The sequence below is a fragment of the Clupea harengus genome, chromosome 10 (assembly GCF_900700415.2).
Source record: "Clupea harengus chromosome 10, Ch_v2.0.2, whole genome shotgun sequence".
In the NCBI taxonomy this organism is placed as follows: domain Eukaryota; kingdom Metazoa; phylum Chordata; class Actinopteri; order Clupeiformes; family Clupeidae; genus Clupea; species Clupea harengus.
In genome coordinates, this window is record NC_045161.1 from 4,227,700 (window position 1) to 4,247,054 (window position 19,355).

Below are 19,355 nucleotides of genomic sequence, written 5' to 3' on the forward strand. Positions count from 1 at the left end.
GAGTTAGTGGGATGTACCAGTGTTACTGTAAATCTCATGTCTTCCTGCAGTTGCCTGTAGTATTGTGGGTGGCACCAGACCTGTCTTCTGTGTAATAAGGTTCTTGACTAGCCTATAACATGAAAAAAAAAACAACGTTCAACTTTAATGGAGGGCTTAAAAGAGGCACGTTCCTGGGCTGGAAGAACTCAAAGTAACGCGAAACTGGATTACTCGCTGCCACTGAAAAGCTGACACTCGTGACGCCTTTGAGCACAAAACTTCAGATATTTCCATGAATTTTGATCCTGAGTTCCTTCTACGCTTGTCTCTGAACTGTCACTGAGATGTATTGAAGGAATCGGAGAAGATGTTAAAAAATATATCAAAAAGCCAGGATTTGAAACAGCTTCACCCACTTCTTAAGTAAGCCTTAGTAAAGTGTATGCATTCATTTAGACATTCAACTTTAGAGGCAGTTTTCTTGCCCGACCTCATGGATGTTTGAAAACAGTTGAGTGTGAGCTTACCAAGAGGTCTCAGCACGAACAGTCCTGACTGATGCAACACAGGTGCTCACAGCAACACCATCTCAGCTAGCTACTGCTATAGCATCAGGAGTAAAACGATTCAGTGTCATTACTCTCTGACTGAAATGTACTATCAACAGGAGGCAGAGGACATAGCCTGCACAGGGATTCGACATGAGAAATAGATACTCCTCATCCAGAGAGGCATGTGTGGCAGGTGGGAGCTACAGGGGAGAGGTTGCTAACTGTGGGAGGGGGCGACTAGGTGAGAATTCAGTCAGCAAAAACAGCCTCTCTGCCTTAGCATGTCACACACTCCTGGGCACATGTTGATTGAGTCCATGAAAAACCCACTGAATTCTTTATTACTTCACAAGTGTGACTTGAAGAGTTGAAGAGTGGAGTAAGAGAGAGGATAGCGAGTGAGAGAAAGAGAGAGGGAGAGTGAGAAGGGTGTAAGACACTCTCAAGGCACCAACCCAGAAGAGGCGAATGACTGAACGTGGTTTTCAGAAATGAAATATGCATGAGGTGATGAAATATAAGCATATTCGAAGCATTTTTAAGTGCAGGCCTAATTTCATAGGGTATTCATAGTCCACCCCCTCCCTCCTGAAAAAAAAAAGTGAAAGAAAGTGGGAGAGATACAGCATTTCAGACTCTCATCCGTTGCTGGCTGGCAGGCTATTTCTATAAGTGGCAATAACAACTCTCGGCGGAGGAGGAAGGATAGCCCAATCAATTATTCAGTTCAACATTGTTTTTCATCGCCAATATGGTACACTCATCTGCCAAAGAAACATTTTTAATATGCCGGATCATTGGGAGAAAAAAGCTTAGAAGGGAATTAACTTTTAATTTCAGATGGGACCACAAAGAGAAACTCAAATAAGTTTCCAATTGTAATAGGTTTCCCTCTCAACCCTTACCCCCACATAACACGATAAAGTTGACTGGAGTTTACTTAAAGTGATATTCCAGTGCATAATTCATTCAGCTTCCACCATTAATTAAACGTTTTGTAGCGTTTTTCTTGTCAAGTGCTTGACTTTTAAAAAACAAGATTGCTCTAAATCACCACCTCATAAATTCAAGGCCACAATATTACTGCAGACTCATAATATAATACGGTGATGAGAAAGTCAACTTGTCACTAAGTAAACAAACAGGCATTGCAACAGACCTAACCAGAACAATGAGTGGGTCATGCTAATGGGTGAATGATGATTTCAATTTCCCAACAAGTTGCTAATTAATGAATCGCAAATGACCCAAAGGCATGACAGTGCTAAAAGGTTTAAATGGGAGCTATGTTGATTTTATTTATCTTTTTTGTCTCTAACTTTAAAACCAAGCAAAACAAAATAACACCTCTAAATTATTTTAAACAGAACACAGGGTGAAGTGTTTCTTCAATATTGTTATGTTTCTCTAAGAAGATTAAAGCTTTAAGTAGGCTACTTAAGGCATAGAACCATGTCTCCCTCTAAAGGCTAACCAGCTGCAGGGCCCCCAGTAGCCACTGTTGCTTCATCATGAAAGAGTTGTTCTCAGACACGCGCGGAGGACTCACGGCCAGTTGGGAGTGAAGTCCGATAACTTACCAGTGACCATTCTCTGCTTCTTCCAAGAATTGCACTATTTCCCCTGACTCAAGAGACAGATCCTGCCCTGTCCTCGCCTCATACGCCAGCTGGGCCTGGAACCGCTCATTTTCCCCCTGAGGATGGAGAGAGGGAGACAGAGAGACAGACAGGAAAATTAGACAGATGGACAGACAGACAGACAGACAGACAGACAGACAGACAGACAGACAGACAGACAGACAGACAGACAGACAGATAGATAGATAGATAGATAGATAGATAGATAGATAGAGATAGATAGATAGATAGATAGATAGATAGATAGATAGATAGATAGAGATAGATAGATAGATAGATAGATAGATAGATAGATAGATAGATAGATAGATAGATAGATAGATAGATAGATAGATAGATAGATATATAGATAGATAGATAGATAGATAGATAGATAGATAGATAGAGATAGATAGACAGACAGACAGACAGACAGACAGACAGACAGATAGATAGACAGACAGACAGATAGATAGACAGACAGACAGACAGACAGACAGACAGACAGACAGATAGATAGATAGATAGATAGATAGATCGATGAAAGAGACAGAAAGAAAGATAGAAAAAGACCAGTAGCTAATGCGTGTGTGCGTATGTGAGAATCCTCCATCCTGAGTTACGTTATCATGATGAAGCCGGTCCATTAAAACGGGTCTCTCATACTCTCACACATCAGACAGATTATAATGGAAAGTGAAATGCTGGGAGTTTGAAGCTGCGGAGAGATAGACCAACACCAGGCTAATCCCTTTCCTTTTTTGTCTTTTAAATGTCAAGTCCTCAGCTCATGATAATGAGGATCAGTGCTGCTGGGAAATAATTACCCTGAGAAAGTCTTTTCGGAAGGGATTGGGATGACTCAAAGGCAGATCGGTGAGTGCACGGGGGGGAAATACACATGCAAGGACTCGATTAACGGAACGCACATTTTTGTTATTGCTCTCATCTTCCCCGTCAGACGAGTTTGAGAGCTCCTCGGCGCTCGATGGTATGGTCTCGAAATCTTCCGGGTCCATGGAGGGCAAGCGTCGCTGGGTCCATCCTAAAAAGGGACACATGGGAACAGACATGGTTATAAAACGGAATTACGCTGTTGGCAGTGGATATGTCTGGGATGTCTGAAATCATTTCATTTGGGGATGAACGAAATGCAGGTTTCAAACTTGGCTCCCCAAAACATAACCCAGTTCATCCAGGAACCTCACGTCACATAACCCAGTTCATCCAGGAAAATCACGTCACTCCCCCCCACGAACACCACCACCACCACCACACACACACACACACACACACAAACACACACACAAGAAGGGTCCTGGTTTCCTTTAGACATTTACCTGGTTGGGATGTGGATCTAGGCACAGCTGAGGTGGTACTTGTGGTACCTTTTTGTTTGCTTTGGGCTGGAGCACCCCCATGTACATCTGGGAGAAAATGGAGGCTTTATACACAGCACAGATTTCCCAACAAGATGCCAGAAGCGCTTCACAAACACAGAGCATGCGCAGTTTGCAACCTTATACTCTCACACACACACAGTATTCGCCAAACAGAGGAATACTGCAGAACACACACACACACACACACACACAATCTTGCTCTCTGGAACTCCCATTCACTGATGCAACGACTGAAATAAATCAGAACACTCAAGTAACTGATTTCTCATCATGCAGATGAAAACAGCACAGGGTTCCATGCAGTTATCACGCTCAAAATGAAAAAGCAATAACCGCATTCCAAAACCACATCACGACGTCACCAACATCACCAACATCACCAACTTAAAAACTGAAACGTGAGGGTGACCAGATGCCCTGTGTGTTCCCCATGGAACAAGTCCATTGCTTCGTGTCAGTTGTTGTTGTGCCAACAAAATACTGTCACAAATGTTGATTAAAACGTAATAATTAAAACATATGTGTCGAATACCCTCCTCCTCGTGGGGGAGTCGTAGCGCGGCAGCAATGTAGGGGCGCAGAGCCCATGAGGACCCGGCCTGAGGTCATTTCTAGAGCCCACTCCCCATCTCCCTCCCACTCACCTCCTGTCTAATCTTCACTGTCCTGTCAATAAAGGGCTAGAAAGTCCCACCAAAAATGGTAATTAAATAAACAATACCCCCCTCCTCCCACCCATCAGCAGAATAGAAAATCTTAAGAGGTTTGCATCTGGTCACCCTGTTTATGAACTTAACCGTGCAGAAGAGTTTCAAGCAAATCATCTTTAACATGAGAGATTACAAATACTTCAAAATCAGGCAAGAGGGTTGCAAGAGGGAAATGAGTTCCGACTGTTTCGAGACATCACATGCATAATCCATGAGCACTAAGCAGTACCTTCGTAACCTAGTGGTGTGGGGTCGCTCTTAATCTCATGTCGCTTGGATCTAAGGCTAGAAGGAAGTCGACCTGTATGAAGCAATAAATGTATACCTGTAAGCCATATTGACGAAGAAGAAGATCAAACAGTGATAGCTTGTCATGTTACTCTAAAGTTACGAATATACCAGAAGAGGAATGAGGAAGGAGAGACACGTTTACAAAAGGCATTATTTCGTTTTCATCACCAACGGTAACTTCCAGCTGAACTCAAACACCTTTACAAGCCAGCTCCGAATGCCATGCACCATCCGAGATGTCAGGAGCCTGACGCCCCCTCCGTTTATCACTGATGAGATTTCTTTTAAATATCCTATGACATTTCTGATGTTCCGGATTTTTTTTTTTCGGAGAGGCGGCTCACAGATTTTATTTCCGTCATTTCATAAATCATACAGGAGCTCTAATGCACAAGACTGGTTGAGAAAATGGCCTTTTATTTCCCCCTCGTTGCCATGTCGGAGTAGACTCCCCTCTCTCTCCTTCCCTCACCTTCTCTCTGTGAGTGATAGCGCCAGCGCCAACCTTTATGCACCTGCTTATGCCATTTTTATAAGGACAGCGTTAGGAGAAAAAGGAGGAGAGGAAGGACATGAGAGGTCCATTTTGACCAGATACCTTTGGCGGTGCGCGTAGCGGTAGAGGCACTAATAGAGGCGGCTAAAGAGAAGCGGCGCGGAACCTCCATCTCCTTAGGTGCAGGTGCTGGAGTGAGAGGCAAGCAGAGGTTAGCAATTAGTCTCACTGCAAAGATGGCGGGAGGTGAGGTGAGGGGGAAAGGAGAGCGAGCAGGGGGAGGAGAAGGAGGGGAAGAGAGATGAGAGACAAACACTAATAAATGGCAGGAGCAATGGGAGCAGTAGCTGCCAGGATACTGCCTTTTTTCTCGTCCCTGCGTATTGATTTCTGTTGTGTGCGTAAAGCAGGCAATAAGCAGCGGCCGATGATTTCTGCTAACGCCGGGCAGGCTTAAGTTTATTAATTCATTTTATTTAGGGACCATAAACAGCCAGACGGTCAACAGGGAGACTGACGCGGTAGATGGAGGGAGGACACGGAGGAAGTGGGGGATGATCAAGACAAATAGCGCGCACTTGGCGACGCGCGGCCACTTCACAGGCGCAGATGGGAAAATCAATGGAGGGGGTATGCTAACAAGATGAAATCAGCCAACAGCTGAAGTTCACAGACAGCCACGGGCTCCGTAAGGCCTGGCGAGGAGACGACCACAAACCTGTCTGTGTGCACATTTCTCAACAGAAACCTCAGCTAGTCTACATTCACCACAAGTGCTCTCAATGGCAGTTTGTGGTGCCGCTGACAGAAAACAGATACACTTACAATAACTGTAAGGACACCCCCCCCCCCCCCCCCCCACACACACACCCCTTAATTTCCAAGCACAGATACTTATCTATTTCCTTCCAAGTCATTTTGAATATCTCTGCTATTGACAAATATACCTCAGAGGTACAGTATGCGTGTAAATCTCAAGCCTGCTGTATTACAAACAATATCCCCTCGGTAATGCAACTCCCTCGCCATGGAAGCAGTGAGACAAAATGTCAAATATTTAGAATGGGCTTACATTGTTATTTAGACCGTTTTGGAGGCCTCTAATGTAAACCACATACAGTATAAATGTCAAGAGCTATAGAGCAGGACATTGAAAAACTAGGACCTGACATCACATCACCTCCAGTATCTCTTTTGGAGGCCAATGTTTTCCCTTTTCTCCCTGCAGCCGAAAGGCTCCTAAATCGGTTTAATGATGACGAGAAGCGCACCGTGACAAAAAGCGCTCCCTGACCAAATGAAATTCAATGTCTCTTTTGTCAATACCAACAGATGGAACAAGGGGAGACAGACAGATCAATGCTGGATGAGAGGACATCCGTGGACCCCTCCACCAGTGGAGACCTTTCCCAAGGTCACATCAGGATGGACAGTGGTGGGACGTGACACACAGAGGACGGGTGATGGAGGAGGGTGGTGGGGGTGGGGAGGATTGATGATATGAGGAAATACTATGAGGTTACCTGCGGGAAGGGACCTGCGGTTGGACAGGCGCTGTAAGGTGAAGCGCTTTTTAGCAAGAGCAGAGCGGTCGGGGTTAGAGCTGCGATCAGGATAAGTGTTGGCGGCAGCATCGGCTAGAGGAGGGAGAGGAAGAGGGACAGGGCACTAGTGAAGTGGCTGTTAGCTGTTAGTGAGAGAAATTGCAGAGTTACCACTGAGATGAGAGGGAAGAGTGCTGGGGGTGTGTATGCGGAGATTCTCTGGAGAGGTCACAAAGCAGTTCACTCAAGACTCTGCTAAACCTCAGAGTGTGTGTCAAACAAATCTGACAAGCAATCCATCCATCCAAGCCTTCCAACTGTTCATTTCTGAGGGCTCGAATCATCCTTTATATATCTATCTATTTCAAACTTTTCTGGTTAACCAACATTCAATCCACCGAACTGTCTGCAGAATGTGTCTTTGTTCTCTGTTCGAATATACATAATGATTCAAAAACCTCACGCAGACCTCTACATGTTCATATTCATAGCAAGGCAAACAGGTAATATTGACTGATCTATCTCAACTTTCAACAAGCTTATTCAAATTCTCATACCCCCTCATGAGAGGGATGTTAAAAATAATCATTGTGTAATTATCACCTTTATGTTTTAAAAAGTGCAGTATGACCAGAATTCACAGGTTCACAAGATGCATTCGCACCTTCCCATCAGCATCACCGCACTCTTGGTATATGTGTTATTCCTCTCCCAAAAGGTTAGTTTGGTATGTAAATAATATGTGTGAGCATACCCATTTCATCACATTTTTTCACTCAGACTCAAACGGCAAGGCATGTACAATAAAGACAAATAATATCAAGGACTCATTAGTAAAGCCGCTTTTCTCCTCCTCGGCAGCAGACACACACACACTATGGCTGGGTTTACATTGATTTAGGGTATCTTATGGACTGGATGCTATCTTTCGGTCATTCTCTTTAAGATGTTAGAAAGATGGCTACTTAGAGCATTAAGTTCAGTTAACACTCTCAAACAAAGAAGAAAATCACAGACTACTTCAAAGTGCTGATCAGCACTTAACTTCTGATAGAGGCGATGTTTGGAGGCGGGGAAAGGGCGAGGGGCTTCCAATGTTCTTAGAGGAGCGTAACCCATCGCTCTGGTGTGTATTATGTGGAGGTGGGGAAGGGGGTTCCCTAAAGGTCTGTTGGCTGGGGGGTTAATGACTATCAAACCTACCACGGCAGCTTGAAAGGCCTGATGTTGTCCCGTTTAAAGCCTCCTTTAGCCTGCATCTCATTAGACACGTCTCAGTAAAGACATCGCAGCTCTCCTGTGACACCTCACACTACATACATTAAGCCACCATTCGAGATGTTACCTGTTGGGGCGATAGAACCCCGGGGGCTGGGGGGGTTCAGGTAGGGGTTGTGTTGAGGCGAGGGCGGCAGAGAGGGAGCCGGTTAGACTGGGCTGACTCTGAGCACGGATAATAAAGCGTCCGCTTGGAGATAACTGTGCTAAACGCGTATCCAATCAAACAATTTATGTCTAAGGGTTTCCAGGGCAACAGTGGTTGTTTAGAAGTCTTTACATGTGATTATGTGTGTGTGTGTGGGGGGGGGGGGGTGGGTGTATATGTGTGGGAGAGTGTGTGTCTGCTCGTGTGCATGTGAGTCATGTCTATGTGTATGCACATTTGCCTGTGCGTGTTTATGATCATGTGTGTGCATATATGCTGTGTTGTGTGTGTTTGTGTTTGTGTGTGTAACCTGAAGGGTTACCTCTTTTCTGTCGCATGTTGGGGCTAGGGTTACTGCGCCTGAAACCGGTCTCTGGACTGGAGGAATCAGACTGCCTGAGGGCAAGTTTGTTCCTGGAAGAGAAGGACAACACATGTCAGCCAACGCACTTATCTCACAGAGCACTGTTCCATGATGGTCATCACACCGGATGCCAAGGTCATTTATAAACACACACACACACACACAAACACACACACAATTGTAGAAGGCACCCTACCTCATGGGAGCATGGTAAATGTTCTCTGTGATTCTCTGATGAAGCTGACTCGCCTCTGTGCAAAAGAAGAAATAAGACACAGTTACTCCGACTGGATTGTAGCCTACATTTTCTGCCTCCCCCACCGAACCGCCTCCCCTCCCCTCCCGCCCCTCTCTCTCTTGCTCTACATTAATGAGGCAGCCTCTGTGGATTTTTCTTTGCTTTGTGCTCCTCCGAGTTTGCTTGACATCCGTCAGGAAAATCAAAGTGTTGGGAGCGTTTGATATCTCTGACTGAGAAGAACGATTTTCGCGGTGGCTACTGACCATGAAAAATAAATAAAAAAAATAAAAACTCATTCAAGTCTTGAGCGGTGCTAAGAGCCCTGAATGCTGCAGTGCACCAGAACCCAGGCACACAGACAGGACACCAGCAGTGAATGTGTGCGGCCATGGCGTAATACCCTGAACCCCCTGCAGGGGGGGGGATTGTGAGCTCGGATGAGAAGATGTTGCCTCTACTGTACAGCTGGATTGAGGTGACATGTGGAACGAGGGTGTGGGGGGTGTGGAGAGGAACAGCGGTGAGGCTTGTCTGTGTCTGCTGATCACTGGGGGGGGGAGACAGAGACAGAGACTTTGTGTTGTGGTCTGGCCTTCGGCCGGCTGGTCCCAGAAGCTCTTGTTTCCCTAAAGCCACACACTGATTTATTCAGCAGACAGCTGCTACTGTGTGAGTGTTTGAGTTTCTGTATGTACGGATGGATGGATGTGGGTGTGGCCTTGCGTATGTTGATGTGTTAAGGTGTGTGTGTCTACAGGCGTACGCTGCCTTCTGTGTTAGTGTGTCTGTGTTAACACACATGCTTTCTGCAAGCGACTTCATGGCCTGAGGTATATGCTGCGAATGCAAATGGCTCCCTGGTCTGTATGGAGGATGCATGTCCCTATGACAGCAACCCCAGGACTGTGTGTTTAGTGCAAGGGGTATGCAAACACCTCCACAACCTACCCACCATAAAGCCAATGCACTCTACCAGCTGTCTCCCACACCACACACACATACACAAAACACCTTGATTACACCCACCCACACACACACATATACTGACAATACATGGTTACACCCTAACATACACAGGCACACACTCAAACATGCAGACTCCATCCCAATACACAGCACCAGATGGAGAAAGACAGACTATACACTCACACCCACACAATGGTAAACGCACCGCCCTCTCTCGGGAAACAGCAGCATACCAAGGCCAGCTGTTTGGCCTGTGGTCTTAGAGCAAGGTGGGGCTGTCAGTGGGCTTGCCATCAGAACCAGGGTCCTTTGTGTCGAGGTGGGAATCTCCAAGAGCCCTCCTCCGCCTCGCAGTGAACCTTTCCTCCCTACCCACACACCCTGCATCTCAGCTTGCTCTCACAGGCGTGATTCCACCCAGGCCCCAGAGAGGGCCGGTGATGGTGATACTGGGATGTGTGTGAAGTGGGGAAAGTGAGGGTGGGGTTGTGCCTAACATCGCCCCCTGCTGGGAGCTCCTTACCTCTGCACGCCTCCAGCTGACACGTCAACACTTTGCGGATCTCTGACACCCACATGCTCTTCACTTCCATGGAGGGGGCCTGCAATGACACCAACACGCACACACACACACACACACACACACACACACACACACACACAGACACACACACACACACACACACAGACACACACACACACACACACACACACACACACACACACAGACATCTTGCAATGCAGTTTCTCAGAGAGCACTGTTTACATCACAAAGTCCTCGACTACTCCACAAGTCAACACTGCTCTCCAGTGGTCCACTATAGGAATTGCAAATCTCCATAGGAAGCCCACAACAACCAGCTTAACACATCAGTTACATTCCCTGGCATCAATTTGAATGATTGGGCATCCTAAAAAATGTGGATGTTTTTCAAAACAATTTGCTTCCAAAAAGAATGCAAGTGACTTCACGAATGGGCTTTCCTGTGTAACCCCTAATATGTATACCCTATGTAGCTGTCAGTTGATAGGTCTGGTAGTAGTAGCAGATATGAGGAAGTCAGCATGTTTTGACAGTTGTTTCAGGTTGTGTGCCTGTTGGTCTCATCTACACCAGAAAGAATCTGATGTGGCACAGCAGTCTCAGAGCCCACAATAGGTTTCTCAGTGCATTGGACTGCTCTACCCCGATTGGCCCATACTGAGTAAGAATTCAGTTTGTGCCCCTATTAGTTGGCATAAACTAGCCTAATATACATACACACACACACACACATATATATTTGCAGAAGGGACAAATGGCTTCCTCCTCAATTGCTATCTGATACAGTGTCAGAAGAAAAAGGGCAAAGACTACAAACCTGAATGATGTATACTTCCTCTCGTCCATTGTACCACACTTCAAACTTCTTTATGTCCCCCTTCACATTCTCTGTGATACCAACTGCACTCATCTATGAAAACAGGACCAAAGAAACCACAGATGTGAATACTAATATTATTATAATATTAATAACTAATACAGAAAAGATGAGAGATCACACAATGTCATATGTAGACAAAGTTAGTCATCCATTTTCCCAAGGGTGCTCCTTTAAGACCCTTATGGAGCCCGCCCTAAAATGTCATCAACTAGTATGACCATTTTTCTAACAACCTCTTGTTGTCATAAAGCTTGCATAAAAACACACGTAATACTGAGAAATACCTATGAATTTTTTAACAGATTTTGAAAGGGTATTTTTTAAAAGAACAAAGAAATCCAAATGGCATAAAATGTATTAAAATTTCGAAATGAGTGAAAGAGGCAGGCATGTGAGAATACCCACATTTTGGCAAGCAAATCAATGTATGTACCCAGAGTATGAAAATTGTGAACGTAAGAAAGCTATGAGGTCTGGGGAAAGGCTCCCCCTGTTGGACAATTTTGAAAAATAATAAGTCCTCAAATGGTGACATCTGAGAAATTTTGAGGAAATTCCTGTGCAGTTTCGTTGTGTCTGGTTGCAATCGTGCACCCTCATCCACCAAATGATCTGTTCTGACATTGCCCAACATGTTCAAATTCACTGCAGCCCTTACTCTCTGGACGTTTCATGCATTTCAGCTCTTGCCCTCGGATGCTGCATTACAAAAGACCAGACAGGGCCAGAAGAAGCCCATTACCCTGTTGGCTCCTTGTTATGAATCGATGGCTTTCCTACCACTCCCGCCGTATTCCAAGACCCCGTTTTTTTGGTACAGAATTAAATCAGGTGTTGGCCTACCTTCACGTTTAAACTGCACTTGCTGAAAGCAAAGACACGGTTGAAATCTGACGTTTGTCGTCTGACAGACCCACCGAGGCGAGTGATAGTGATCGAAGGCTGTAATCTGTCAGACCTACTGTCAATCATCTTTTATATAGATATTTGCAAAATCAATAAGCGGACACTAATAACTGCTAGAGAGACCCCGCATTCGCTTGGAGAGAGTTCAGAGTCCTTTCTTGTGAAAAACCATGATGTTCTCAATGAAATAAAGGCAACAGTCAGATGCTGAGAGAAGAGAACAACACTTCAGAGAGAAAGAGGAAAGGCAAACAGGGTATTCCAAAGGCAGACTTCATAAGCCAGAAAACTTTTTTAAGATAGTGAATTAAGGCAATGAATTCATGGGCTTCTAGACTTCTTCACTGTTTCTGTGATGTTCTGTGAATGTGAAAGTGACTGCAGTAACACAGCTGCTGTGGTCTGGAGGTATGGCTCAAACTGGCATGTGTATCATTATGGGCTGATGAGTGTAAGACATGTCCCACTCTTCAATCAATCAGTCAATCAATAAATCAGTTCCTATTGGTACAGGGAATTTGACTCACGAATCTCGAATCTCAGAGAATTAGTGAAAAAATGGGTAACATGAACTATCTTAAGGTTTTATTTTCAAATTAGTCAATAGCTGTTCATGGTAATTACTGCATGTTAACCCTCCTATTATGTTCAAATTTTACCCACATCTATTATGCTTGGGGTCAATTTGACCCCAGCAATTTAAACCTCCAAAAAAATATTATAATTCTTTTTTTTTACCCAAGTTTTTGTGTCAGGTACTTTAGGTTTGTTTGTTGACTACCTAAATAGCCCTTAAAAATAAAACAATACCCCCACCCACCCTCTTTATACATCCAGAATACATGTTACGCAACTATGGAGAAATATGCAGACCATAAAATCTCACTGATTGACCTAAAATTGGAAAGAGATATCCTTCTGGTGTTTTTATGGCTTCATATTATTTCTAAGTACATATTGTTGCTATCTATAACATTTGGAGTAAAATACTATTTCTTTTATCAAGAAAAGTAACAATGCGATGAAAAAAGTGGATATTTCTTGTATATTTTATACAATTAAAACAGCCTACGAGGGGGATTTCAGCCTCAACACCTATGCGTAAAGTATGTGTACAGGACATTGAAAACATATCATCATGTTAATTTTGTCTTTACCCAGTTGTCCCCATTAAATTAGGAAAAGTCATTAAATATGAAGCAAAAAAAATGATGTCAAACATTTATTTAGAGACGTTAAACATTGAATGGGGTCAAATTGACCCCAAACATAATAGGAGGGTTAACTATTTCTAATTCAGAGGAATTAACTTAAAGTATTACAGATTTATTCCGAAGTTGATCTTCTCTGAGTGAGTGCTTCTTTAGAGTCGTGTGGAGAGTAGAGTGTAATGTGTAGTGGCCATCCATCAGCATGTCAAACAGGATACACAGAAGGCTTGAGAGATCTCAGCTCACCTTGAGAGAGTGCTTGAAACTGTACGAGGGGGATTTCTCATGGCCCTCTGTGGTTTCTTCACGCTTTTTGCAGAAGAGCAGCATCTTGTAGTACAGGAAGATGTGCCTCTGCATAGGCTTGAATCGTGCAAGATCCTTCACTTTATTGTGACCTCTTTTATGGTCTGTCCACACGTTAAAGGAACCTTGCATGAGCAGCTTCCCGAGGTCAGCGAGGTTACCCTGAATAAAGTAAGGTACAAATGCATATTAGAGTAAGCAAAAACACACACACGCGCACACGCACACACACACACACACACACACACAGCCAAAAGCTCTCTGCAATGACTCTGAGCATGAGGTGTAATTGTCTAGACAGGCTCACAGAAAATACCATAGAGATAATGATGTGAATAGTCTGCCTACAGCCCATACTGAGAGGAACATATCCCATGTGCCCCACCTCTCAACCCAACAGCCCACACTGAGAGAAACATATCCCATGTGCCCCACCTCTCAACCCAACAGCCCACACTGAGAGGAACATATCCCATGTGCCCCACCTCTCAACCCAACAGTACCTCAAAGCCAGTGATGGCGATTTGATGCATAGAGTCATTGACAGACTTGATGATGTCAAGCATAGTTGCCAAGGCCTCCTCCAGTTCCACAGTTCCCCCCGAGTTCTTGCTGCACTTCAGCATTTCCTGAAGAAAAAACCCAGACAAGGCATATTTTACACAGAACCTTACAGCACGCGCCAAAATGCACTTTCTGGAAATAATGATAATCTCAAAATGTCAAAATGCACTTCCTCGAAATAATGATAATCTCAAAATGTCAAAGTGCTCTTGCTTGAAATAATGATATCTCAGACTGTTTTTTCACTCTATGCCCATCTAAAAGCACCTAATCATGGTGAGTTATCAAGTCTGGCACATGCATCAATCTGTCAAATTTGTCTACGTAATCCACAGATGGTTTTTCACTGTGGTGTGCTCAACTACTGCAGACAATATTAGGCCTTTTAAAACAAAGCTCCGTGGTGTAAATGACAACATTCAAAGCCTATAAATGCTGTGCTGCAAAAGTCACACTAATAAGTAATGAAACAACCTAACTGCATACTGTTATTGATGACATAACTACAGTGAATAAAATCCAATAAATGTTTAGCATGTAGTTTGCCTCTGAATTGCTGAATTACTGATCTGGGCTACCCGCACAGATGTACTGAGGGTGAGGTGAACTATTGACAATTTTTTTTTATAACAGCAACTGAAATGCACCTTTAAGTGTCTGTGCCAGAATATGTGAAAGGGTGGTGTGTTTCTGCAGTTGTTTGAATGTCAACGTCAGTTAGGAAGGGAAAATGGCCAAACAATGTCATTCTAGGTCAGTCTTGGGAGTGCACAAGCGCAATTGGTGTGTTGAAGGAGGGGAAACAAAGTCACAGAAGGGTGCCGAACAGGCAGAGCAAATGGAAAAGTAATGGAATCAATCCAATGTTTAGTGGTGTGTAGTGCTGGAAGCTTTTGGTGGAGTCTTGAGCTGTTATTGGCCATTTTGATGAAGTGAGCTGATGATGTGGCCACATTTCTTGTGGTTCTCTTTGGGTGCCTAAGGTGACCCAGGTTCATATCCCAGTTTCTTTCCTTACCCTAATCTGGGTTCATAATCCCGGGGGGCTCCCCCACTTCCAACCCCTTCCCCTCGTCTAACTCGAGTTCGCCTCTAATTCTTACCTTACACTAACCCATCTTTGTAGTCCCGAAGGGGTTATGTTTAGATAATAAGGCAGTGAATCGTTCAGACACTGAGATATGCATGTGAGATCTTTTCTTGTGTTTGACTGATATCCTGATGACTAACCTATCTCTGTTCTCTCCCATATAGTATGACTTTTGCCTGCAAATGCTGATGGCTATGATACCATTGTTGATCATCACCATAATCTATAGTTACATATACGCATATATATATACGCTCTGTCCACCTACTTTGTCTCTTTCTCTCACTATGGGATGCCGGTGCAGTTCTCCACCAAACTGCTATGTACAATGTCTGCTCTGCTCATGATAAATCTACATACTGAAGCAGGTAGCGCCAGGACAGCTATTTCACTGGCAATGTATTTTGTTTGACGAAGCAGAATCGTCCTCGAGTAATAATCCTTCGATTGCAAGTCTCAAGTACAACTACAAGTCACTGATGAGTCATGGAGTTCAAAGAGTTTCAAAATCCACAAATAAATGTCACGCTATTCACAAATGTATTTTGTGATTCACAAATATATTTCACATGATTCACAAATAAATGTCACGCTATTCACAAATGTATTTTGTGATTCACAAATATATTTCACATGATTCACAAATAAATGTCACACGAATCACAAATGTAAATGCTGTTACTTTTGTTTGCAGACTAATGAACATGCATTTGCAAACTGCTCACCATTTGCGAACATCCCTGCATTTATTTGTGGATTTCAGATGTCTCTTACAATTTCAGCCAATCATATGGCCATTTTCCATAGGTCAGCTGATTGAACCTTCACTCATTTTGGTCCTGTAGTGGGATGCACTTACTAGAACTAGATTGTGCATGTGTGTGTGCGTGCATGTTGCGTAGTTGCGTACTCTGCCTCGTCAGTGAAATTTACCACCAGCTGCTACTGCTTATCTTCTTCTCAGCCCCCCACCATATCTCTCTACCGAGCCGGCCCCAAGTAGATGGGTCCCCCTTATGAGCTGCTCAAGGTTTCTTCCCATGTAAAGTTTTTAAAAGTTAATGTTAATAAAGCTTTGGACAAAAACATCAGCTACATGCCTAAACTATTGCTATAAATAAATAAGCTGAACAATGCATAGATCATAAAAACTGATCAAAAGGTGCCCTAAAAATAACTGTTTTGGTTTGCCCTGTTCCTGCTGGGATTAGCATAAGCCTTTAGCATATTACTTAGCTTTGCTTTGTGCCTTTCCTACAGTGTACTGTTCTGAATATGATGACATATTGTTTATATGAAATGACAAAGAGCACTTTGAGAAGAATGCACAAACAATAACCTTCAGCATTCAGTGGTAAAGAACTTGCCTTCAGCATTAATTGGTATTTTGTGATCCTTTGAACTGGCTTCAGTAGGTATGCATCCAGTGACAGCTTGTGATCCAGTCTCTTTTGGCATTCCTGCAGTGAGATTTCAGGTGGAAATAAATCTGGTGTGTGCTACTTTTTCTGTGGATTTCTCAGGAAATGTTTGTCATTAAGGAAAGGTTTTCTCAATGTTTATCATTCACACACATGCATGTAACTTCAAAATGAGATAACATGGAAAGAGAAAGAGAGAGACAACACTGAGACAACTAAGGTAAGAGAAGAGGCAAGTGTAAAGGCAGGAGAAGGGGAGAGAAGAGCACTGAGTGAGACCTGGAAGAAAAGGCTGTCTCCACACTGTCTCCAGAGGGCTTCGGAGCGCGGCTTGTTCTGGCAGTACTTCTCATAGATCTGCAGCTCTTCCTTCTAGGAAAAGATACCAGGGCTCAGCCACGCCAAAAGAAACATTCAAGTGCCACTCTATTTTCCCAGGATTTTGCTGTGTATGCAAGTGTATACAACCAGATGCCACGTACCCTTTTCAAAAAGCAAATTCCCACCAGCTCAGGCTTCTCACAGCAGTTTTCTAGCTCTTTCAGGAAGGTTCTGGAGAGAAAATGACACACAACAGCACATCCTGGATACCGGAAATGCTGATTCATACATTTGTTTGGACAATGGCTGTGGTCAAGTTAACATTTTGTGTATTCAATTCCTTCATAGGGAACAGCAACAGAGGAAGAAGATCGGCACGTATAGAAAGACACAGGGGGATTACTGTTGGATGAATGGGTATGATTGCAGTAGAACTGCATTCTTAAGCTGAACTGTGTCACTCCTGTGTCATATGTAACAGAATCAGATGACATTTTGTGCATGGGTCTCTTGTCATGCGATAGCATTAGCACTGTTTGGTTACTAAAACAGCTCTTCACATCACAACACAGTTGATCATATCGTTGGATGCATCATTCAGTCCATATAGAGAGTGACAGCAACTCTTGTCACTAGTGAGGCAAGGCTAGGTTGTTAAGCCATAAGCTGACAGATAAGAGAGGCTGCACCCACACTGTTGGAACAGGTGCTGTATATAATATATGTGTTGGTGTGGAGGAGAGACCCAAGGCAGTTGCCATGGCCCCTTTGTTCATGCCTCTTTCACCCCTTCCTGTAACACGATCCAACCCAGGGGTGAGATATCGCAGGGGGCAGGGAGGCACACCCTGAGGCAAGGTGAACAATTTGGGACCCTGTCCCAGAGGCACTGCATGCATGCCTCCACTCACACAGGCACACACACACACACACACACTCACACAAAATGTAGAAAAACACAGGAAGATACCCATTGAAAATGTCAGCTAATGTGAGCTAAACAAAAGTGAAATAAACATAAACATAAATACATAAATAAAAAAAATCCATATATATGTATATATATATATATATATTGCACAAAAAATCTCATGACCAGAGAAAAATCAGATGTGCAGCTGAGAGAGAAATAACCGGAGCAGTTGTTGCAGGGGATTGTTGAGCAGGGGGAAACCATGGCAGGAATGTAGGAAGTGTGGCTCTGAGAGTGGTTACCAGAGCAGCGTAGGAGGGAAGTGGGAAGGTGGGGGTTGGGCAGGGGCCTGAGGGCTGGGGGCTGGGCGGTAGGTAGGGGCTATTGAGTGGGTGGAGAATAGTGCAATTCAAATGCACCATAACCCTGGAGAGTAAGAGAAAATAACCGACACACAAATGGAGAAAGAAAGAGGACTGCTGTGAGGAAGAAAAAAAATGTGCATTTCTTACCGATTGTGGAACTCATAGATCTCAGGCAGGTTTCCAAAGAGGACTTCTCTTTTGTTCTCCAGGGCTGGGGGGATGAGGTGAGAGAGCTCTGAGTTGTCCAGCTCCGCTGCATAGCCCTAGAGGGATAGAACACAGTCATTTACACAACAATGCAGAGGGGGAGCAACGGGTCCATGCACTAACAAATGCACAACGACTGTCGTCAGCACAACCGAAGTAACATCTATAACCCTATCAAACAATGTCTGGAACATAATCACGAGCCAACATGATCCTTTTACCTGTTAAGTAATTGACCATGAAAACAAACATTGGTGATTACATTCATATACGTATGTTACTCTCACAAACGTAATAAAAATGGTTCTGGCTTGCGAACACGTTGTAGATGTATGGCAGGGTCAAATGATCCAGTCCCGGTAATCTAAGAGAATTGGCCCCCAAACTATAATCTGGACACAGTGCACATAGCACTCACTCTATCTAGAAATTCAATAAATTGTACATAGTACATATTTTGTCAAAAGGTTTATGAAGAATATGTTGTATTGGATTAGTGTATGTTTAAGTCAGACTTTCTCTAGCCATCTCCATGGTTTCAGGTTTCTTGGTGGACAGACAGCATGCCTATTGTCATGAGACAGCCAATTAAAGAAACAAATGTACCTCAATGATGCTCTGCAGTTCCTCCACATACAGCCTCTCTGTTTCCATCAGCTCAGTCATAATGTGCCTAGGGGGAGAAACATAAAGATCCATCAATACAGGGCGGTAGCATGGTTAAAATGGAAGTTTATCAGTGCTGGTAGGTTCATTTAACTGATAATGGAGACCGGAGCTGGCATTTGACATCTAAGTGCTCATTAATAAGGAAGAAATGATAATGGAGACGGTAGAAGGCGTCTGATGTCGAAGTGCTCAGCTCCATGTTCCCAGAAGGATCTCATCACAGTGAGGTAGGAAAACACTTTCATTGGAGAAATTGGCAGCATGTCTTACTAAATACAAGTGTTCTATGTGATGTGATGGCAGAGAGTAAGTCCATTTGCAGGGTGGGTGTGTTGTGGGGGGGGGGGGGGGTGCAGGAGACAAAA

At 43.9% G+C, this 19,355-nt stretch overlaps 1 protein-coding gene across 9 annotated transcripts in view; it reads right to left on the minus strand.

Annotated features, from left to right (window-relative positions):
• The window catches only part of mcf2l2 (MCF.2 cell line derived transforming sequence-like 2), a 67,417-nt gene that overhangs the window by 2,682 nt on the left and 45,380 nt on the right, over window positions 1-19,355 (minus strand). For 6 of the 9 annotated variants that reach the window (XM_031575047.2, XM_031575048.2, XM_031575046.2 and 3 more), the window contains exons 16-33: window positions 18,928-18,994; window positions 18,262-18,377; window positions 16,998-17,067; window positions 16,795-16,887; window positions 16,462-16,554; window positions 13,944-14,069; window positions 13,381-13,602; window positions 10,955-11,047; window positions 10,117-10,195; window positions 8,583-8,637; window positions 8,345-8,436; window positions 6,576-6,689; window positions 5,155-5,241; window positions 4,495-4,566; window positions 3,493-3,579; window positions 3,082-3,197; window positions 2,114-2,229; window positions 18-112 (exon numbers count right to left, since the gene is read on the minus strand). In XM_031575047.2, coding sequence (XP_031430907.1) covers window positions 18-112; window positions 2,114-2,229; window positions 3,082-3,197; window positions 3,493-3,579; window positions 4,495-4,566; window positions 5,155-5,241; window positions 6,576-6,689; window positions 8,345-8,436; window positions 8,583-8,637; window positions 10,117-10,195; window positions 10,955-11,047; window positions 13,381-13,602; window positions 13,944-14,069; window positions 16,462-16,554; window positions 16,795-16,887; window positions 16,998-17,067; window positions 18,262-18,377; window positions 18,928-18,994 — 1,793 coding nt within the window. The remainder of the gene's footprint in view (window positions 1-17; window positions 113-2,113; window positions 2,230-3,081; window positions 3,198-3,492; window positions 3,580-4,494; window positions 4,567-5,154; window positions 5,242-6,575; window positions 6,690-8,344; window positions 8,437-8,582; window positions 8,638-10,116; window positions 10,196-10,954; window positions 11,048-13,380; window positions 13,603-13,943; window positions 14,070-16,461; window positions 16,555-16,794; window positions 16,888-16,997; window positions 17,068-18,261; window positions 18,378-18,927; window positions 18,995-19,355) is intronic. The other 3 variants (XM_031575051.2, XM_031575052.2, XM_031575054.1) reach the window with 3 other exon arrangements.